The sequence below is a fragment of the Anoplophora glabripennis genome, unplaced genomic scaffold (genome assembly GCF_000390285.2).
Source record: "Anoplophora glabripennis isolate ALB-LARVAE unplaced genomic scaffold, Agla_2.0 scaffold42, whole genome shotgun sequence".
Lineage (NCBI taxonomy): Eukaryota > Metazoa > Arthropoda > Insecta > Coleoptera > Cerambycidae > Anoplophora > Anoplophora glabripennis.
Window position 1 is genome coordinate 507,541 of NW_019416219.1, and position 24,302 is coordinate 531,842.

Sequence of the window (24,302 nt, forward strand, 5' to 3'; positions counted from 1 at the left end):
ATTGCATTTTACAAAAAATTTATCAAGAGACAAAAAAGTTACTAAATTTAATGGCTTTCTAGCTAACTAATAATTTTAAGAAATTCAAATTTGTGGCAATTTTTTTTACTCCAAAGGAGCCCACGAAAGATTGGCTTAAGGGGGTTCACCACCAAAAAGCGTAGCACAATCAGATTCCACATGTCATAAAACCCCTATGTACCAAATTTATTGATTCTCATACAACAGGGTTCTAAGATATAAAAAAAAGATTATTTTTAGGAGCGGATTTCAGGGGCCTGTAACTCTGAAAGAGGGGCCACTTGCTAAAAAAAATACGGGTCCCCTAAATTTGTCTTAAGAATCTGTGATCAAATTTTGTTGCATCAACTTCGGGACACCCTGTATATCTTACCATTTTTACAGTTTAGAATTTTCCATAAAATGTGAATTTTTTTTTTATATATTAACATTTTTCACTACAGTTTTGATTGAACCCAAAGTAAACCCACCGCCTTTTCTATTATAATTTTAAAAATTAGCATTTGAAATTTTTCAGTATACAACCAAACTACCTTCGGTTATTATGTGGTGAGGTCTACAATTACAGTATTTACTACTACCAAAAATGAACAATCCTGTTTAGTAAGGTTCGAAAGATGCACAAAACACTCTTAAACTTACAAGAATCGATAAAAAAACGGTATAAAAATATAACGTAAGTACATTTATGAACATTATTGTGGTATTAAACATCACTAATAAATATTTGGTAAGAATCCAGAAATTTCGTGTATATTGAATTTGGACGACACGTAGAACTTCCGCTCTGTTGGCGTCTCCTTGACATCAATACAAATTATTGGGTGCTTTCCAATTATTAATTTATGGCTATATTCCCTTATGTCTAAGTTTTTCCAGCACGAAACGTGGTAGATGTACACCTACGGAGAAATTCAATGAAATCGAGCTAGCATGGCGGTTCATTGAACTATTCATATTTTCCGGGTACAGAGAAAAGTATATAAATATCTCCAAATCCAACAATTTTGCCAGATTTTTATTGAGAGTTGATATTTTTACATGTTTTTTATTTTTTTTCTCGATAATATATTTTTTTTCTCAATAATAAATTTGAAATCAGAAACCTTCCTTGAATTTTTCCATTCTGTAAAACATTTTAAGCAAGAAATTGCCTACGAATATATTTCCTAAACAAATATAACAAAAAACTTGAGCTGGCAAGAGAGATATTCTGGGGACACTGTCACTAAGCGTCCCACAAATTTGAAGTTACTGCGTGTTTTGACCTTTCCATTCCGATTCATTCAGAAATGTACTTCAATTAAAAAAAATTATTATATAAGCATTTAAAATTTTTTTTTTTTTATAAATTACTACACAGCTCAATAAATCGAAATTAATTCTCAAACTGTCGTAATACGAGAAATAATTACTGCACTAATGCAAATAATTAAAGGGTCAAAAGAATTTCCGAAATTTTTCCGTGATTTTTGACAGATTTTTGACTTAGGTGAAAAATAGATCCTTTTGTCTGCAATCATCGATATCTTGGCGACAAATGGTCATACAGAGAATTGAAGGGCAGTTTCGAAAACTGGAATAAATTTCCTACAACATGCATGCAACTTTTCGGAAAAAAAATGTTTTTTCATCATTTACACGAATTAAAAAAAACAGGAAAAAGATGGTAATTTATGGTTTTTTAGGAAATTAACGGCTAAATTAGAAATATTAACGAATTGACTACTGTTAAGCATGACTTTTACAGTTCGATATGCCCAGAAGAACTCTGTGAAGTTTCATCTCGATCTAGTGAACTGTTTCATTGTTTCAAACAGTCAAACCTTTGAAAAAAATTAAAGGATCACGTTTTTTGAGCTTAAACACTTCATTTTTTCACCTAAATACCATCTGTCAAAAATCACGGAAAAATTTCGGAAATTCATTTGACCCTTTAATTGTTTGCATTAGTGTACATACAGGGCGTTCAAAAAGTTTGGAATCCCCCCTCTATCTCAGAAAATACTGCTCAAACAAAAAAATTATTAGGACAAAAGTTGCAGGGCTTTGAGTGAGCAATCCAACGATGACCATGACCATGACCTTGAAGGTCATTTAGAGGTCAAGTCGAAAATTTTAAATAGAACGTATACTTTTGTCCCCGGAAATGGTAAAAGCGGAAAATTTTATGTTCGAGTGTGATCTTGACCAGGCCCCTGACTATGAGCTTCAAGGTCATTTAGAGGTCATATTAAAAATTTTAAATGGAGTCGTATACTTTTAATCCCGGGAATGAAAAGAGCGAAAAATATCGGGTCATTTATTAGAAATCGACCTGTTGTAAATGACCTTGAAGGTCATGATCAAGGTCATATCCAAACATTTCCGGGGTGCAGTTCTATTCAAATTTTATGACGAAACTTAAACTGTTGGCACATTCTTCAGTTTTCAATTTACAGCACACAAAAAAACATAAATGTTATGAGAAAATAATAAAAGAATTTAAAAAATAAAAAGATCGAAAATAATTCTAAAACCGCTTCTTTAAACTTAAAAATCTGTCTTGAAAAACAAAACCTAAAAAAAATGTGGATTACTTACCGTTCCGACGTCAACACCTAAAATAAGGGTGTTCCCATATAAATAGATGCACGTTATGTAACACCTAAATATTTCCCAAGTGTTGAACATTTTCTTGCTATACTTGTCATTTTTTCCCAAGATGAAGAATTCAATAAAATCACTTTTAACATCATCGTCATTTTTACCTATTAAAAAAAATATATTTCCTTAAATCTACAAAATAAAAAGACCGTCGCACTCACATAAACTAATGATGACGTCGTTCCTCAAAATCTGCGTATTCTGGCTATCTACCAGCGGAAAATTAAACTTGATCCTCGTTTTTTTCTTCATGATGTCCATGGGAGTGATTTCGGCAGACTCATACTCGATAATTTTAACTTCATTATTGACCAGGAAGGTGCAGACACCTTCCCACATCTTCATGCAGGATAGACTCGAGGGAGAATATATCCTGGAGAACCACACTTCTGTCAGTTGTCTCCTTCCGTCAGTGTTGGTCAGTTTAGCGATGGTCATTCTTCCCCCCACTTTCTCGTAGCATATGTAGTTTTTGTAAATGCTGAAAAGGGAGTATGGTTTACCAGGAATGAAGATTATAGGGAAAATTATTTGGTGTAATTCTTTTATTAAAATTGCAGAGAAACCTCATATTTTTGACATACAAGGGGAAAAAGTTTTTGATAAATATCGCATCTAGGCAAATATCATGAAAAATAATTCTTAAACTTCCACAACAAAAATAGGAAATTTTTGTTGGAATGTTCAAGAAAATAATTTTAAAATAAGAATGATCGGTATCAGAAATGCTGTACAGTTCTATTTAAAAACAAGATTTTGTGATGAAACCTATATTGTTGGCACATTTTTCAGTTTTAAATTTGTACGTAAATAAAAATTGATTATGTCATTCGATAGAGGGTAAAAAGCGGCCACGAGAAAGTATTCTTCTTTTTCCAATATCACCTCAAACAAGGCTGAAATTAAACAAAAACGGATTTCCAAAATTTCGTTTTCTTCAAATATTTCGAAAACTAATGATGTTAGCCCTGATTTTTTAGAGGTATAAAGTTGGTCCCCTGATTACGCAACTTTGCCCCCATTTAAGCTACTTCATACCTTTTACCGTTTCTGCCGAGATCCCTGTAGTGAGAAGTGAATTTTTAACAGCCTGTATAATCTAGTCATTAAATTTCTGAGAATCCATTTATTTCCCTGTAGCCAAAATAATAGTTTTTTATAAATACTGAACCGGGAGAATGGTTTGCTGGGAATGAAAATTGAGAGTGAAAAGTGGTACTTCAATGTTGTTTAATCATATATTAATCGTGCAGAAAAACCTCTCTATATTGATAGCTAAATTAATTTGTGCAAGGTATCCAAATCATGCAATCGTAATAGATTACATCCTCATATTTTCTTTTGTAAGCGGATGCTGTCAAATATAAGACTAATATTAATGTTTTTGTTTTCCTTTGTCGTGCCAAAAATTCACATATTTAAATATTTTATTAAAACATTATATGTAATGTAGATACCAAATTATTAACGTGGAACCTGTTTAGAGAAAAACATCAAATTTTCAAAAAATCAAGAGGAGTACACATATTTATATCTTTTATCTACATAAATCGCTACCTAAATTTCATTATTCTGCGTCTTTAGAGATGTTTTAAAAAAGGTGCAACGTCCTGCACAACTAACACAACTTATCAATTTCCAAACCGATGTCCATATAACCCATATGGCGCTTAAAATCACTAAACGTTTTGTGCCTTATTCATTTGTCGACATACTTAATTAACGCCCTGTATAATGTACTCAACTTCAGTTACACGACCGCAATGCAAAAGCTAAGAGAAACGTATTTACTTACTTTTTACCAGCATTAAAAAATTTTAACGGTTCTATGCAATAACGTACCTGTGTGACTTTACGTCCTGAATTACGAGCTGGTTTTTGCTGATTCCATCGAAACAGAATATATCCAGGCCCTTATTGTAGGAAACCACAAGACAAAAATCCAAGCTCTCCCCATTACCACCTGGAAATTTTAATTTTCATCGTTTCATTCCACCCTTCAGAAATCGTTATTTTTTTTCTAGATATATTTTACAAGAAAATTTATCTGTTATCAATGGTATGCAAGATGCTGTAAAAGGTATTTCTTTAATGAAGAATCAGGTCATTTTTCTAGATTTTTAATTTTTAATTAAGATAGTCAGCTTACAACACGTAAAATGTGTCATACGTGCACAAAAGACATTTTTACTCTATTTTAAAGTTAATTCGAACAAATTCAAAAAATTTATCCTGAAAATCTTATCAAATGAAGTCAAAATTTAATAAAAAATGGCAAATATTGGTGCTTACGGGTCTTAATAACATACTGGTTTCTAATAAGATTCAAATACCCAATTCAATAAAAAATTTAGATTTTCTCTTAATTTTCAAGCACTCAAATTAACAAATTTTACTAATGGTCATTTTAGAAAGATAAAATGTATTTAAATTTAACACTGTAAGACAATAGTGATCAAAATTAAATTAATTTTGGTCACATAATAAAGTATTGATTCTTCTATTAAAAATTAATCTCAGAAAATAATTTGAGAGAGGTTTGTAAACAGACTAAAGATTTCATAACAATGGGGCAAACATTGAGAATGAAATGGCCGTGTCACTTATTTTGGCCCACAATTTAGACACAAAGCAAATGTAGTGAATATATTAACACATGGATATGCCGCTGGCTTGGTGCCATATTGAGAAGGAAATTATTGAACACAGATCTCGTAAAAAAAACAAATGGGTTAGTATTAAAAATAATGTTTGCAAAACAATTTAATCCTATTTTAAAAGGCTAAATATAATTTTAAAAATCATTATTGAGCTGCAAAATGCGTAAATCAGACACCTACGAAATTTTGTTATAAATAATTTGTTTAAAACGGAAGCCGGAAAATTTATTTCTTGCAAAAAAACATGTGGGAGTATTGCACATTCGTAGATGATGCAAAAAATAATCTACCTACACAAAATATAAAAATTTCATAACTCAAACAGAGTACTTACTGTCCATAAAGGTAAGGCTATTAATCTTAACAGCTAAAATACGGGCAGCATAGAGCATCTTCCAATCGTTTGAAAAGATCCGTAGTCGCCCATCTTGAGAGCCTACAGCTATGTAATTCCCAGACACGGCGATGCAGGATATCCGTGGTACTTCCACGGGACTTAAGACTATGTCACACATTACTTGGTCGATACTTTCCCACGAGTACCAGTTAATGTAAATATGAAGCCACTTGTCACCGGCTTCATCTTGATAACTTTGCAAGTATTCAATCAGCTGGTTTTTGGGAATTTCTTCCTTGCAACACCATTCCCAGATCCTCGTCTTCTACAAAATGAAATTAAAACAAGTCACGAATGATAACTATTGGAAATAAGTTTATTGGATAGCAAAAATAGCGGAATCAGATTCATGAGAGAAGAAGAATTACTGAAACATACATTTAATTGAGATAAGAAACAATCTGATATAAATTATTTAAAACAGAAATATTTAGTTTCAAATAAAAATCGTAAATTAACTGTTACTGTTTCCTCTCTATCCTATTGCAGGCAGCAGCTTTTAACAGTGAGTTTATTGAATGTAATGGTACATAAATAAATACAAATGATAATGGCTAGCATAATATTTGCTAGATAATTTCTGTGAATGCACATATGTGTTACTTATAACTGAAAGTGCCAATTGTTACTCCACAACTGACTATTTAAATCTGGCTTTTCACTATTTTATGACATTGGATTACATTCAACTTTTGCTAAATGTGCCATAAAAATTATTAAACCTACGTATAACAGTCAAAAAAGTATCTAGTTATTTATATATAAAACAAATGGTAGCATTTGATTGCTGTGAGAAAAACTCGGGGAAAAGATAATATGAAATATCCTATAAATACATTTGCATTGTCTTGTTAATTTTCTTCAACTAAATATATTTTCAAACACAAGTTACCTAATTTATCTAAATATATTTTTATTACATTTATTAGAAAAACTGAATGATGTGTAAATTACATAGATAGTAAAAAACATTTGGAAGCCAATATACCTATAAGAAATAATACTTTTTAATGTGATATTGTTGATTCAATAATTTACACAAAGTAAAAAGCTGTACAATGTAGTAGAAGGATATTTAAAAATTAAATTTGCATGAATGGAAGTAGATATATAAGATATGTACTTCTTTAACAGCAAATTCAGGAAAATATTAATTTTGAAATGTATTCCTAGTTAGTGTATCTGCATAATAGAATATATCTTTGTAAGCAATAGAAGTGAATTCCTAAAATTAATTGATTTATGTGATTTCCTGCCAACAATTGCGTAAATTTCAGAAATAAATTATTATTATTAGGCAGTTGTGAATGAAGCATATCTGTTATTAAACTTATTATTAGACATATTTTTAATTTATAAATAAAACTCACTTGGGTTAAATAATCCACAATGTGTTTCCATTCTTCGTCAACTTTTCTTGCACTCAATAATGTTTTTCCATCGCATTTCCTCAAAATATTTTCAATTATCTCTACTGGCAAAATCATTTTGAACAACACTGTGTTTATTTATAACAAAGTCAATAATGCTAAATGAAAGTCGCTAACAATGAGTCGCATTAAGGAACCATTAACAAAACTTCATTGTCTGTCGATGTATTTTTAACAACAAATAGTACAAAACGACGAGCTGGAGTGAATGAATTGCTATTCCTTGTAATTATTTTGTTTTATAGTTATTTTTAATCATTTTAAACGCAGATTCGGGAGATTTGGCATTTTAGCAACTTGTGTACCAACGCAGCACCCAAACCTCGATTCATCCAAACCCAAATATGACAGCGCTTCTCAACATTTTCTCTTTTTCAATTTTAATCTATTGCACTCGAACAAAACCGTTTCACTCTACATTGATCTATATTTCATTATTTTGACGATTATTATAAATAAACCTTTTATTAAAATACACAAAATGTATATTATTAACATGCATTCATTTATCAAATAATCTTCTGGCAAAACAAATAAGCAAATTCCAATAGTTGGTAACGGACCTACTAATTTTAGCTTAAATTAAAAATCTTTGTCACAATAAACCCTAACAACTTAATAATGACTTGAAAGTTTAAAAATAGTATCCAAGCAATGGAAAAGGACAACACTGTATGCCAAATTCCTCAAACCAATTCCGATACTGTTTTTGTGAGATTGTTAATAGGAATATTAATGCAATTTGCTCTAATAATGTAATTTTAAGAAATATTACAAATAATTATTTATTTTCTACAATAAATTTGTTTGAGATTCACTGGCACACTGTAAGGAGCCTGGACGTGGTTTGGATTCAACGTTGTTTGAATCGAACGTAGACAAAATACAGCTGTCAAATTGCAACTGACTTTTACATCTGCAATACGCATGCCTTATGTTTAATTCCTACAGGTTGTTTTTTATTTCGTGTTTTATGTTTTCATTTTCAGTTCATGAGGATGACGGATTGGTTGTCGTTGTTTTTACATAATTTCTTTGGGGTGTAATTTAGTTCTCGTACGAGTGGTGCGTTTATATTTTGTGCTGACTTATGTGTTGAACTTTTGACTCCTGTTTATTAATGAATATTAAGTGCGTGTAAATCAAAACTAATTAACATGGGGGTCGTTTTGCCTCCTTTGGAATTTACTGAGTGTTTAAGTGACAGCCCATATTTCAGGGAAAATCTGCACAAACACGAAAGGGAGCTCGAGAAAACCAATCAACATATCAAGAGGATTATCAAAGAAGTCAAAGATTTATTGGCCGCAGCCAAACGTAAGGAAATATTTGAGTATATACATATTTTATTAAATTCATATTTGACCTCCATTCTATTTGTTCTAAAATCTGTTATTGTTTATACTTTACTATTAAACTTCTGAAATAACGGATGGACTTAGAATATATAACAAGTAATCTTTAAGTCCAAAAAATTGATGTGCATCACAGTTCTTGATTTATATTCATTGAGGTACAAAAAAAATAGGTAGCTTTTTTGTAAAAATTAAGAACAATAAAGGTATAGTAGGTATATTTTATAGTCATAGGGGACTGAATAATTCGAGGAATAATTAATATAATTTTATTAGCCCTAAAGGAAATATGAGAATGGTTAATTCATTAAAGACAAATAATGTATTACACCTTCATACTCATCACTTATTCGTCTTAGAAAATTGCGGTTTTTTCATTAATCATTGATATTTATGTAATATAGGTAATTAATATTTGTAATTCCTCTGTTCTTACGGATTTCCAAAATGGAATATGTTAACAGTAGCCTCCCACCTTACAATGTAGGAGTCGGTTATAAATAATATTTTGCATTTTAATAATCAGACAATATCCTATTACCCAGCCTATTACTTACACCTTTTCCAATTTGGTTACCCTGCATCTTTTTTTATGAAAATTGATATAGGTCAAGACATCACATAGGTGTTTGTGTTTATTTTTCACACTAAAAGATTATTTTCTTAATGTGATACATTTTTATCAATTTAATTGTATTTCTCCAAGATATATATATCTCATCAATTTAGAGATAAAGAAATAGAATCTAGCAATATGTTTAATACACTGTCTACAATTTTATTAGCACCAGTTTTTAATCAATTTGAACCTAGATTTAAACAAACATTTGGTCTAAACGCTGATAAAAATGTGACAGAACACTTGGCTGGATTACATTTTGCCGCAAAATATCGCCTTCTAAATATATTTATCGTTATCTTAACCTTATCTAAACTTTTACAATTTTCCTTTAAATTAGAGAAACACCTAAGTACAAAGAGTTAGGGTATTTAAAATAACTACTAGAAAAATAATATTTATATGTATTATAGGTAAAAGAATTAGGGAACGTTAGGAATAATGAAATAAGTTATAATTGCTTTTAACAACTAAAAACAACTACACAAAAATGTACATGCACATTGAAATTTAACATTATTTGTGTCTAATTTTCGTAACTAGGGCGATTATTTTGTTTAACAACTCCTTTTTGGTGTAAAAAAGTAAATGCAACGTAAATATTTAAATCTAAGAACTCTATGAAGATCCTTTTTAATTCTATTTAGGAGGGTGTAACCGTAAAAACACGGTAACACCGTGAGAACTGATTGTCCCCTATCCTTATAGTATAGTGATAGTGTATTTGAGATAGATTACTACTATTTCAAGAACCCTGTTCAAGTTAGTCGCAGTGTAACAATGTTTGATGAAACGACAGATTGAAGGTCGTGTTGTCATAAAAGGCACGACCCCATATCCAGGGACGGCTCGAGCTCGTTTCAGAAGATGTGGATAAATTCAAATTTATTAACAAAAATTGAAAATATGTGTTGTTAAGGGCCCCATATTCTTTAAATAGTGTTTTCCGTAAAGACAAATAATTTCAAACATTTAATAACTGAACAATCTAAAGCTTATCAAATAATAGGAATGATATGTCATGCCACCTGAGTATTTTCAAAGACGCCGCAGTAAAACGAATAAACAGGTGCAAAAAACGATCAAACCATCAAGGTTTTAGGTACTGAAATCTACGAAAATACTAACTTTTTTATATATAATTCCACATGTAAATATTCTTATAACATTTACTTGCTTAGTCCTACATATAAAATTGTTTACTTTTATTTATAAGTACGTGAAAATAATTCTTAAAATGTGGGGTTAGAATAACAGCAAACGCATGTTTTACAAACGCTTTTTTTAGTTATTAGAGTAAATTTAAATGGTAACAATGAATAAACAAAACATCAAGGATTTTATTTTAGTGCTTACTTTTGTTCTACACGTTTTACTTTTAAAGATTTCAGTACCTAAAAACGCGAGAAATTTCACTATTTCTCGGCCGGGAATATGGTCACCTTAAGAATGAATGATACTGAATTGTACCACGATTTCTAATCTTTGGTAGCAAGCTGCAAGTAATGTGAAGGTAGATTATTGTTATTTATTTTTTTACGATTATCTTAAATAATTGTAGTGTTGCAAAACATCATCCAACTTGCCATTTAGAGGTGTGTGAATAATCGAACTATTCAAATTCGTTAATAGCTTTTACCTTAATTATTCCCGAGGTTATCGTTAAATAATTAATAATATATCTTTAATCTACACAACCCGCTTATTTCTTGCTTTCACAATATATTCCTTGTAACAGTTCCTACATGTTATAAATGACAAGTCAGCTTTGGTCATTGTTATCCATAACAATGTTTCTTTTTTGCGACAGTTATTTACACTAGATATAAATGTATCTCAATATTCGATAAATTGCTATAAATATTTCGAATCGAATGTTCGCACCTCGATTTATTTACCCTCCCCAAGGTTGTAAATACCCTGCATCTGATAATAAATTTACTAGAATCTCATTAGCTTCCATCCAATCGGTCCTGCACCTGTGTACCTGCATGATATAAATTAAAAAATGGGCAACTAACATGCCTCCACTAATATGGCATATGACTACGCTGGTCGCATGATAATGGGGGGCAAGTGAGACCCGCACCGCTTTACAAATTACCTCGGACAATAATAGTTATACGTCTTTTTATGCATCATCCTCCATCTTTATTATAATTATGCTCAATTTAGGACATCACACACGCCGGTGGAATGTCCAATTGCATCACGTACACGGTCTTGTTCCTTTACCGGAACAAAGCCATGTAAATTTTCTTTGTAGACGATCGTCATTGACAGTTGTGATCGCTACTTTATACACGTATATACATGGGAGGAAATTGTCGACAGTTTGTTAATCAGCTTCCCAAATGTTTTCGCTTTCTATGCTAGAACGTGGTCTCTGGTGTTTCTGTGTTTCGACCTTTGCTTCAATATATAAACATACCGATTGTTCTTCGGTTTTGGCTTGAATATTTCAAAAGTCTGACACGACGGGGCATTTTTATGCAGCTCGCTTATCACAATCGTGATTTTTAAATACACAAATTTCCAAACATGGCATCGCCGTTACAAAACTCCACTGCTACTTGATACAGTCGATCGGCTGTAACGGTAATTCCCCAACTAATCGCTAATCAAGGAAATATCCTTTCAAGTCGATTTCAAAGCACTCGAATTCGGGCCACTGCCCAAAAAAACGTCGCCCCATGACAATAATGATAAGAAACTGCAACAACAACCGTGAATCGATAAAAAAAAAAACCTCTACAAACAACGTTATTGTTGGCACATGCAGGCGAGCCCTACTTCCGTACAATTTTGTGATGATAAACGCTTTAAAACGCTGACTACACGGCATTCCACCGCGTGCACTACATGCTCTCCCGAGCCTTTCCAGCCAAGGTGACACTCGCAGCGAACTGCAAGGCTAATAAAGCGTGGTGGATAAAAAAAAAACGTAATATTTAAAATGTTACTGTCAGTCCAGTTGGTCTGCTTTTTATGCAGAAACTGCGCGATTTGTAATTCATGTTATATAACGTTATTCTGTAACATTCAGTAGCCGGACAGGTCTTGCAGTTCTTGCGGCTCTTTGCCGCTTTTTGCTTGTACCTTTCCGAGACAAATCCGCGGTTGGTACATTCTATTTCCATAAAATACGCTGGAGTAACCTTGCACCGCCTAATATACGTATTAAAAAGAGCTCAAGGAAACGGTGCATCTGCTAAGTTCATTTCGATTTGATTGAAATAATAGTCCGGTCACTGAAGCATTTTGGCTACCAATTTTTTCGGATGGAATGAGTTGCCGTGAAATTCGAACTGTAGCTAGGGAATAGCCCAAGAAACAAAAGTTATATAGTGCCGATGTGTGCTTTTACCCAAGGGGTGGATGCCTTGCCTTCTGAAGGGTGGGATTTTTTTTATTCACGATTCGATAGAGGGACGAATTTTAAGCAAAAAATGTTCTATAAGAATTTTTTGTAGAGTCAATACTTTTTGAATTATTTGCGCCTAAACATGTTCATTCTTAACCCAAAAAATGCAAGTTTTATCAAAAAAATTATCATAAGTAAAAATGAAGGTAATTAAATTGCAAAGAGATCGATTGCTTTTTTTATTTTTGTAGATGGTATAGAACCCGAGTTATGACTCCCAGAAGTTGAAGACAATTTCGAAGATAGCTTTAATCTTTAATCGAAACGTTCAACGTCCTGTAGCGGAAAAATTAAAGGTTTTTCGAGGAAAACTTATATAACACATATTAAAGTTCTTGAAAAGATCTTTAAATTGAGTGGTGGTAGAAGCCGTTAGCATGAAAACTAAGGAAGTTACAATCAAAATAAAATGATTGTCTTGGTTTTTGAGAAAAAAAAAATTAATGACGGAAAAAAATTAAACGTATTCCTTCTGCAATTTACTTTATTTATGTATTAACAGTAGATTCTGGGAATTTGAACGATTTTAGAAGCTTGAATTTTAAAAAAAATCATTTTTGAATAAAATTTTTCAATTTTTTAAAAAATCGCCGTTTTTCGAAATATTTCAAAAACTAACAAAGTTATAAAAAAATGATAGAATAAGAAATTGTAGGTTTTTTCTTACTGAACAATTTGCTTTTTTAAAATTTTTGTAGGACAAAATTTGACTAAGTTATGACCGTTACAAGCTCAAAACTAAGCTCCAAGACTGCCTTTCCTGAACCCTTTTAGCTTACAAATCTAAAAAACGAAGAGCTCAAAAACCTGCAAATCACAGAACTGATAGTGCTTTAAATATTATACATACACACACTTATCCATTTATAATGTATATTATATATATATATTTTTTTTATTTATATATAATGTTTTCCTATTTTTTTGGCCATGGAAGGTTAGTTTTTAAGGATTTTTAAGGGTTGAAAAGTAATTAAATTTCATAAATTATATAAAAAAACATGAAAGGAACTTTATCCAACATATTTGAACATGAATTGAATCTTTAGAATACGTAAATCTGCGATTTTCGCATTTTTTTCGTACAAGGGTAGTTTTCACCCCCAAATAGAAAAAAGCACACATCTAGACAATATAACTTTTGAAGTGGGGGGTCAGATGAGCTTGTATACAAATTTTCAGGAAAATCGATGCTATCCGAAAAAATTGGGAGATTTTACTTTATTTTCGCCTTAAGTGACTGGACTATAATTGATTGTTTAAGATACAAGTGTAAAAAATCGTTCTTACTGCAGAAACATAAGAGAACCGAGTGGTTTTTAAAAGCCTCATATCACTAAATATGTTAATTAGCCGTAATTAAAAAAGTTCGGTTATTTTCCGAGCCATTTTTTCTCAACAAAAACAATAATTTTATAATTATAGATGTAGCAAACGAGGTTAATTTATATGGAATCAACTTTTTGGTATAAATATATTCATAAATTAGTTTATATATTATTTTTATGTGCGAGAAAGATAAGGCTTTGTAATATCGCGGTCTTGTATTTACTTAGTGGACTCATCAGTGAATTGTAAATTAAAATTTGGATAAATTCACGATGTTTATATAATAAATAATGAAAAATTTATAAGCAGCGGTCTAGTAAACTTTTATTAATTATTTATTAATTTACAAGCCGACTTAAGATAAAACATTTTATGTAATTTTAATATACAACGTATGGAATAAAGCTGTCTGCAATTATTTATTGTTGTATGGCGTCAATTTGATGCAATTTTGGATATTTCGATTTGTAATGGTTCATTTTTTAATTAAATAATTTAATTATATAACACGATCGTTTATCATACGAATTTACGCTATTCATTTTTTTTCTTATTCATTGCAGCAGGCTTTGTGAACGAGTCGTAGCCAACTCGGTATATACATTACAGAAACTTCAAATAAACTCTTTTTAACTTGTTGCCTTCTAGATCATCAACGAACTTTACTTTAAACTTCCGAAGCCCCTTAACTAGACGTGCTAAGCCATAAGCAGACAGGATTTGTCGACACGAGAACTTCCATAAGCCGATACATGGCATTGAAAAATTTAAAACCATTCTCCTACACGCGGATTAGAGGGTGATTAAACTCTATTTGATTAACCCGCTATGAGTACATGAATAAGATGTTTGGATTAATGAAAGTAGGGTGTAATAGAATCTCCCGATGATTAAACCGTCCGCTGAAGTTTAATTTATTGAAAGATAAATGTTTTGTTAAAAATTGCACCAGTTTAAATCTCCATAAACAATTGTCTAAAAAATACTTTCGGAGAAATGTGTTTCTGAATAATCGCTATAGTCAAAAGTACTTGTATGTGAGAAATTGTTCGAATATTTACAAACTTTTGATAAATAAAGTTTATCAGTTCTCTAAGAACATCATAATAAATAATATTTTTTTATCTGATACTTTATTATTAGTAGATGTTTCTTTTCCTCTTATATTCTTATTTATAGATGAGTTTCATAGACTTACTCATCTGATACACTTGAGGGGTAACTGAAGGTATATTAAATATATCCCGACGCAATAAATCTGCCCGTAAAAATAGTTCATTACGTCAGGATTTTGAGATATTCAAACCCAAAAATGCAAAAAGCCATTTTGACAAGTTTTTGACGATATTTTGGCCACTCAGTACTGTATACATCACTTAGTGTAATTTCCGTTTTGGTTTGTTTCGATACGATTTTTCTCCAAGATATTACAAATCGTAGTTTAGTTGATACCAGCCTTTAATGAATTGCACCCATCATGAGAGATCTGATTGAGATTTTCAAGCAAAGTTCTGCATGTATTTTAGCGACTAACTGGAGGTACTTTAATGCAAAATGGAAACAACTAAACTTTAATCGGTGACATTTTGGAGAGAAATGGTCCTATCGAGGCAATCCAAAATGGAAACTCAAGAAGAAATGTATTTAAAGGTAATGTATTGAGTAAAATAAATTACTGTAGGCGTGACATAAAAAAATACATACCAAAATGACTTATTGCAATTATTTGTTTCAATATCTCAAAATCGTGACGTGATCGAGCTATTTCGCTGTTAAATTTGGATTCAACTGGAAAAAATTGCTTCGAAAAACGCCGTCAGACTTAAAAGAGAATTCTGAACTTTTCGATTTGCAGGGGTGCCTCAGAGATCACACTTAGGACTTAATCTCAATAAATTTCCAAATCATCGTAAAGTTTTATTAACTTAATCGAAATCATTGAACAGTTTTCGTGGTACTTACATTATGTATTTTTAATTTAGTATTTGGTAGATACTCCGAACGAAAAGTACCATTACCTGCTATTTCTGCTGTAGGCAACTTTCTTCTCTGTCAATATTTTCCCGTTTTGTATTTGACGGATTCAATGAACGTGTTATAAATAACTTCTCGGTCTATTTCGGTAGCAAATTTAGAACATAATACCGGGTACATTGAACTGCCATTTTATTAGCACCATTCGATGTACCGATTTTAGTTTGTAGAGGAACTTTCATCCCCGTTTTATCTCCTACGGAATTGGAATTGACGGACGTCGGTTTATATTTTTTCAATTATTTTAAACTTTACAAAAATGCAATAAATATGATAAAAAACATTGTCCTTTTTTATTGCATGCTACATATCCTATTATATTTTGTTTATCTGTGTGGCAAAGCCATAGTTTAATGTATACAACAAAACGATAAGATAAAATTGTGACAGGACTATGTTTTATAGCTGTCAAGAACGTGTATCGTACATTCATTACTGAACATATTCCAATTCTGTCCCATTAATATTCTGTCAAACGCATTAATAATGGATAATATATGAGAAATAATACTTCCGAGCATGTTTACGGCCGGTCCATTATAATAAATTCGATATAGCTGGAAATACCTACGTAATTTCATAACAATTTATTACGTATTTATTTGATTAAAGTGTGTAGTTTTCGAAATAATGTGTTGACTGACACGAATTGATTCGAAGTTGTCTTTCGGTCTCGGTTAAGTTAATAACATATCGGCGTGTGCTTTGTAATCCTTTGTCAGTTGCTTGTTTCTCTAACACTGTATATACACAGTCTTACATTTAAAAACACGTTAAAATAGAAAGATATGTCGATAAGTTCCTCGTTTTATGGCCGCAAGATAAATAAGCCATTATGTTAAATATTTTAGGTCCATCAGGTCCTGCCTACCTAAGACGCTGACCTATTGACCCACGGTAGAATTCAACTTATTCTGTTTGGGGAAAAAACTAGTGGATATATTCTTCAAACTTTCGTGAAACGTTACAAAACGTGTTATAAAGAAGATAGATATATGGTATTTAACGACCTAATACACTAGTCACAAAAATTGAAGGATAAAAAATAATCCTAAAATTTTAGGTTCAATTTTTTTGAAATTGTGATGGTGTGATACGGACCGTGGGGCCCACCAAGTTAAAATATTTTCAAGGTCATCGTACTTCCGCTTATACCGGAAGTCGATACTAACTTTCTTATTTTAAATGGAACCCCCTGTATATTATTGCATTTTTGGAAACATCATCCATTTTTAAGTTGAAAACATATAGCACACTCCATACTTAGGATTGACCGTTTCCGAGATATTTCAATTTTTAAACAAAAATTGACAGATGCAGACTGTCAGCAAGATTTAGTTTTCCCGGTTTATTTTTTTGAGCAAATTGGACATTTTGTAGAGGAAGACCTACTTTATCGAATTTGACATGAAAATTTTCCAGTTTTTATACAGGGTGGTCAAAAAAAATGATCGAATATGAAGTTCCACAGAATATGTGGAAAACTCGAAATTTTTAAATGGAAACCTCTAATTTTTTTGCAATAATATACAAGAGGTTCCATTTAAAATAAGAAAGTTAGTATCAACGTCCGGTATAACCGGAAATACGATGACCTTGAAAATATTTTAGTTTGGTAGGCTCCACAGGCCGTATCACACACCCAGATATCCATCGATGAAGTTCATGGTATATGTATGGTTAAAGTGTTTACTTGGTTAGTTTGTATCTTAGCCAAGTAAACACTTTAACCGTACACATATATATTTTTTAATAGCTATAATTCATTAATGATTAAAATATTGTCTTTGGGAAGAAGAAAACGCCAACATAGATATTGGGTTGGATCATTTAAATAGAAAACACAACACGACCGTTCCTACTAAACAGACTTGAGTTTCAAAACACGTCGAAACCTTTTGATGTGACCGCTTTCGAGCAGGACCCGAAAAACAAAACTCCAACTGTCGCAAAATACGCCAGTCTTCAAAAAGTTTGCGAAAAGTTATAGTTTTGTTTTATTCGACACAAGTTTGTGTTTTGTTTTTGTTTTGTCCGTTTAGAAAACCGCCTTTTGAAGCGGGACCCGAAAAACAAAACTCCAACTGTCGCAAAACACGCCAGTCTTCAAAAAGTTTGCGAAAAGTTATAGTTCTTTTTTTATTCGACACAAGTTTGTGTTTTGTTTTTGTTTTGTCCGTTTAGTGGAAAACCGCCTTTAGACTGGATAGATAAGGAGAGAAAGTCCAATATGTACCTACTTTTTTTGTTAATTTTTAATAAGCGTTAGAAAAATTATTTCATCTAAGGTAAAACACTGATGTTATGGTTCATTTAAATTCTATTATACGTATATATTTTTTCATAATAAATGAGAACAAGCACATGTAAATAAATATAGAGTAAATATTTAATTGGTTTCATTTTCCAAGGATTATGACTAATGAATTGTGAAAGCCTCCGAAAAATTAAACAAACTTAGTTGTTTCATGTACCGATTTTTTTTGCTCGCATTATTTTCTTTCTTGAACAAACTGATATTCAAAGCATTTAAGTCTATACTAGACGTTTCTTAAAAACATATGAACCGTTTTATTTGCCTATTTTATATTTAGTTAAAGCAAATATCTCCTATATTTGCCAAGTAATCTTTATGGTGACATTTCTACTAATTCTCTAGCGATAACTGATACAGATAAGGAAAGTTCTGACGTAATTCCCAATTTTTATAAAACCTTAAAGTAAAAAAATGTTTTTTGTGGATTTTCTAACTAATTCAATTGTTAAATGACATTTGATATCTTCTACAGCTTTCCAGTTACAGAGCGATATTTATTTTCGTGACATTTTCAGCCAAGTCTGTGTCGCTGTCGCTAAATGAAGCAACATTAAAATGCAAAACTAACAAAATGATGTCAGTCGTTTAATAAGGAAGTTTGTGGTAGAAATAAGTTAACCACACCATCCGCGCTTTTGCGTATGCTGATGATTTAATCTGGAGTTGTAAAAATTTTACGGCCAAAAAGTGAATTATTATTAACGGGCGACAGATTGTTTGTGTTAAATTGTTGTGTAGCACGTGAAAAAAAAAAGTGTAATAAAAATATACAGGAATAATAATTATTATTACACATGTATTAAATTCTAAGTTATTTGATGAACTTTTGAAGAATTTGTATGTCCTATTTAATATAGTTTATGTATTTTTTGTATTTCATGTTCTAGAAACTCGTTCCCACTTTTTATGCTCTAGAATTCAACGATAATGATGAAATTTCATAATTCAAGGTGATATTAAATTTCATTTTGTTCAAACAAAGGTCTGACTTTGAACTTCGAGGTTTAAATATACAGTGTGTCCCTGCAAAATGAGAAGATTTATGCAACTTTTCTCTATCCTAAGCTGCTTTGTTTAGCTCCTAGAGGGGCAATTTTTTAAATACACTATTCTTGTTAACTTTGTCACTGCGTTATCCGTGAATTAATTTAAAATTAAAATCTTTAATCGGACTGACACGGAAAAGTAGTATAATTCTAATGCCGCTATCAGAACAGAGTTTAAGTAATTTTACTGTTGTCGGCATACTTAAAAGAATCGACTAATACATCAGTTCCAGATTTTAGGATGAGATCTATCGGACTATTTAATCAGTTACAGGCATCGACATGTCAGATCCTTTAGCAATTCAGATATATCATACGAGGAATACTGGAAAAATATCTTCTATCTAGAAACAATTGACTGCTTTCGAAGAGACAAACCTTTTATAATGGTGTCGAGTTTGAATACAATTCGTTCATTATTTTGTGTTTCATGAAGTGTTTTACAACGGCAAATGATTGGAGAAATTGGAACATCAGTGTCTTCCAATTTTTTAACAAAGGAATTAATTAGCCCTAAAAATGGTCACGGAATGATTTCGGTATAAGTGATTGAAGAAAACCCAAGAAGTAGAGACCTTCAACGCAACCTATCTTAGTAAAAAAAGTGGAAACGATGAAGATTATGGAAGTTCATCGAAGATCATCATTTGATGGCTCGTGTATTTATTCCTTCTAAAAGCAGATCGTAGATGCTGTATTTTCTCGTTTAAGTATTTCGGCTCACAGATGGCACTGGCTCGATGTACTACTACTATGTTAACAATACCTACTCAGCATTCAAATATCTATCCATGTGGGTTGGCTTCCTGTAAACGCTGTGTCCCAGAATGCCGTTCGGCTTTTCCCTTGACAAGATCATCTATGCATTGTACCATTTTCTTCCATCTTCATCTTGAAGCTTGACATCTGGCAGTATTCCATTGATGTGATAAAGAAATTCTTCTTGTATCCATGGGGCCAGATGAAATGTACCTCCAATATATCAGAACCAACACTTCAGGTTTAGAGTTTCTGACTCCAGGATTTTCTTTTCGAAGACTTCCGTATAGTTATTTGCCAAAGTTGGACACAAAGGTGAGCCCATAGCTGTTTCTTCAGTTTAATCTACTAAAATCTCGTCTTTCTCTTCTACGCTGAACCGTCGATGAAGTTCCTCCGACGTTTTTGACGTGGTCTTCCGTCTTTCCCATTAGATTGTACATTGAACAAGCAGAAAGAGACATCGCACGACGTTAAGAGAGCACAAGTGTCACTTGAGGAATAACAACTTAAAAAATGGCAGTTGCGGAACGCTGGACAAAAACAAGACACTCTATGGACTAAATAATACCAGAATTCTGGTAAGAGAGGAAAGATTTTGGTCAAGGATTTACAGAGAAACCATTACAATCCAAAAATTTGAAATTTGGAAATAATCCACCCGTAAAATTCAAGTAGTCATGGGTGAATGACCATGCAATGGACTAATACACACATCAAATATAAATACCAGCTAGAGAGCCTAATCTTAGTTTCAGAATTTCTCCTGAAGGAGTTTTAAATCCATTGCTGAAGAAGTATTGGTAATATCGAGTGCAGTTCTGTGTAAAATTTGAAGAAATTCCAATCAGTGACGATAAAATTAAACAGGGAGTTAATATTTGGCAGGTGAGAACTGAGATACCACGTATTTCCTCTACTGACATCCCTCAAACATCCTATGTGCGCCTCTGTTCCATTATCAGTACGTCAGCGACATATCTACGCTGTAATTATCAGTGTTTGTTACACTCGTGTAAATCGCAGTACACTAATACCGCGGGATACCTTGAATTTGTTTTTTTTGAAACGCCTGACCACGGATCAAGTGACTCACTCGGTTTGCAAACCGTGTTGAAAAAGAAAAACAAATGAATTTCTTCACGACGTGACCTTCGCGACGTAATTATCGTTATTTTTTCGAACAGGTCTAATAATTATCCCAGTTGCACTTAATTTTTTGCATCGTTGGGCTTAGGTCGGTTTTCAAGGGCCAACTGGGAGGCAAGGACTCGCTTGATTTAACACCGTCGCAACAGCAGTTTCTGAATTTTATTCGGGCCGTGATTTTTGGCGTTTTAACACTCTGGTGCGTGGTCGGATTGGAAAATTTCACAGATAACGTTCCTACCATGTGTTTAATGAACCGTGTAAAATTTTTGCACGCAAATATCCTATTTGCGGTATTACGACTTCCTCAGTTGTGCAATGCCGCCCTTGTTTAAATAAGTTAACATGTTTGGAGTTGTTTTGCAATACCAATTTCTTGAAATCCACACTAGAATATTAGATAGAACACATTTTACAATCTGCTTTCTTTCCTAGTCACAAAATGTTTTCAATAGTTGCAGGAAGCAATTACCATCAATCACTTTATAATAAGAAAGTTGTAAAAAAGTTATGAAAACCTGATAAATTGATAAATGTAGTTATAAATTAAATTGGATTTTACCGCATTAAAAAGAAATATAAAGATCATAGACAGGCTTAAGTATCAACTATAAAAACAGCATACTATTATTAAATGCATGTTGAAGCGGTATTTTCTGTGGGTCCTTTTTATTCTTTGATGGCAACTAACGCGAATTGAGTATTCTGGCACTGGGTTTACCTTAAATATAACGTTATACATTACTCACAAAGTCTGTAATGCACTCCCAAAACATCCATTTTCTACTCGTGTACCTTCCTTCCAAAGGTTATACTCTTGGGAAATAGGCACCATTTTTTTTATCCTCGATTTTGCCATTGCTTTAAATTATGTTAAACCGTAAGTTTCCCCACGTCTACAGGGCGCCAGAACAAGCAGAATAGAGAATATCATATCGTGATCGGTACCTGACAAATTTTGTGATTTTAATTCGATGATATGAGAATCATATTAAATTGTCACTAATGGAGATATTGCTATTGCAAAATTGTCGAACAAGCAGAGAAGATATACAAAAGAAATATTTTTTGTAACGAAAATAAGATGTGCTTTGTATCATTGCAGATACGCAATACGTATAAGAGATAAAATATATGAGTAACAATTTGCGTTGCAAAACAATGAGTTTTTGTCTATATAAAAATTAGAAAGATTATCTTAGGTGCAAATACAATTTCACAAGATAGAGTTTCTGCCAGATAGATATAGTCTTTCCGAAGTTAGTTGAACATGTATAAAAACGCCTAGCAATAAAATTTAATGTGTGTCATTGGCGTCCCAAAAAAAGTTTTCTGCTAAAGGTAAAAAATTATAATAATTTGTATATGTATAATGTGTAGAAAATTTCTATTATATGTTCATTTGGCCAACAACACTTTAAATTATTTATGTCCTCAAACAATTTTATTACATTGATAGTAAATTTCCTTTTGTTCCATTTCAAAATGTCTCCAAAATGCCATGTGATAATATTAGTAAACAAAATATCCCTCTTATTTCACCCTTTCGCAATTGTAGTATGAATGATTAATAAAAGCTGCCTATAATAAATTAAAATTAACTTAATCACACCAAATTCTGCATTGCTGCACAGCACTGCTAGGCAGTTTGTCAACCACTTGTCAACAACTGAGATTTATTGCCCACTCGCCCAATGCGGCTGTGTTATACGCTGTTTGCCCGCGCGCGCATTCTTCAACTGGGCGTATACATTTCTACAATTTAGTTCGACCAGACCTGTATATGGGTATGGCTAAATAATGGGAATAAGTTTTTCAAATATTTCAATGCCGAGTTGCTGCGTTAGTGACCGAAACAGGTACATACTGCCAACCTCTTGGTTCTTCAATTGAGATCGGAAAGACTGTACCAAAATCGGTACAACTGGTGTTTTAGAAACTAAAAAAAAATGCTTCGTCTGAACGTATTTGTTTCTGGCAGTTTTATTTTCTTCTTTGTGTATTTTGCACCATTGAAAAATTAATTCAAATTAATGAATGTACATTTTGTATATTCTATTTGTCTGCTTTTTTTAGAAAATTTTTATTTTTTTTTCATAGGTGTCAAAAAAAACCCTCCAAAAAACCCTAATAAATAAGAACTAAAAAATTTCCTTCTTTCAAATAAATATTACAAAGAATTAGTTTTAAATAACATAGACCAGCAAAAGATGCAGTCTTTTTTTCTCAATTTTTCACTGTCGCTAACTTTCAAATTCGATTTCCCTGAAGACACTTTCCAGTTCAATTTCGATAGCAATTCATCAAAGTTAGAACTTATTTCTTTTCAATTTAATTAATTAATTAATTTCTGTAATAAATATTTCTTGGATATTAGGCTATTGATTATATAAAAAAAAACAGGGTTAAAAGGAACTATGCCGTTCAAGCAATTTTATTGCATTTATTGTTCAAAGGGTCATTTTAGATAAAAAAAACGCGGAGTGCTATTAAAATAGAGGGTGGAAATTGGAGATAGGGGGGGAAATGCACCTCTGTCAGTTTTTTAATTGTAGCTCGAAAACGAAGCAAAATTTCGCTATAGTTCATAGGAAAAATTATTTAGAGAATTGAATTTCCCATCGAAATGGCTTATTTAAAAAATTTGAAAGGAAAATTTTATGCAAAAAATCGTTAATAATTTGAAAAAATGCAAAAAATTCGATTTTTTATTTTATTTTTTACTTTTTTGCCTCTAGTTTTTTTTTGGGTAAAAAGGATTTTTTAAAAAGAAACTGACATTCAATGTTTTATTACATGAATCGTTCAAATATTCATTTTAGATGAAAAAACTGCGGAGTGCTATTAAATTAGAGAGTGGCAATTGGAGATAGGGGTGAAAATGCACCCCTTTCAGTTTTTTAATTGTAGCTCGAAAACGAAGCAAAATTTCACTATAGTTCATAGGAAAAATAATTTAGAGAATTGAATTTCCCATCGATATGGCTTATTTAAAAGATTTAAAAGGAAAACTTTATGCAAAATATCGTTAATAAACAATTTGAAAAAAGCAAAACATTTTTTTGATTTTTTTGCATTGCTTCATAGAAAAAAAGTAGATAAAACTTCCTTCAAAA

The 24,302-nt window shown here is 31.9% G+C and overlaps 2 protein-coding genes across 3 annotated transcripts in view; one reads left to right on the forward strand and one right to left on the reverse strand.

Annotated features, from left to right (window-relative positions):
• Window positions 1–378: 378 nt before the first annotated feature.
• LOC108905436 lies at window positions 379–7,454 on the reverse strand. Its single transcript, XM_018708283.2, has 6 exons — window positions 7,095–7,454; window positions 5,662–5,989; window positions 4,510–4,630; window positions 2,829–3,148; window positions 2,605–2,771; window positions 379–923 (listed from the first exon to the last, which is right to left on the reverse strand). The coding sequence occupies exons 1-6, from the start codon at window positions 7,209–7,211 to the stop codon at window positions 738–740; spliced, it is 1,239 nt and encodes a 412-aa protein (XP_018563799.1). The 5' UTR covers window positions 7,212–7,454; the 3' UTR covers window positions 379–737.
• A 698-nt stretch (window positions 7,455–8,152) lies between these two features.
• The window catches only part of LOC108905435 (rho GTPase-activating protein 10), a 55,986-nt gene continuing 39,836 nt past the window's right edge, over window positions 8,153–24,302 (forward strand). Inside the window, exon 1 of one of the 2 annotated variants that reach the window (XM_018708281.2) lies at window positions 8,153–8,471. In XM_018708281.2, coding sequence (XP_018563797.1) covers window positions 8,312–8,471 — 160 coding nt within the window. In that variant the 5' untranslated portion in view covers window positions 8,153–8,311. The remainder of the gene's footprint in view (window positions 8,472–24,302) is intronic. The other variant, XM_018708282.2, reaches the window with a different exon arrangement.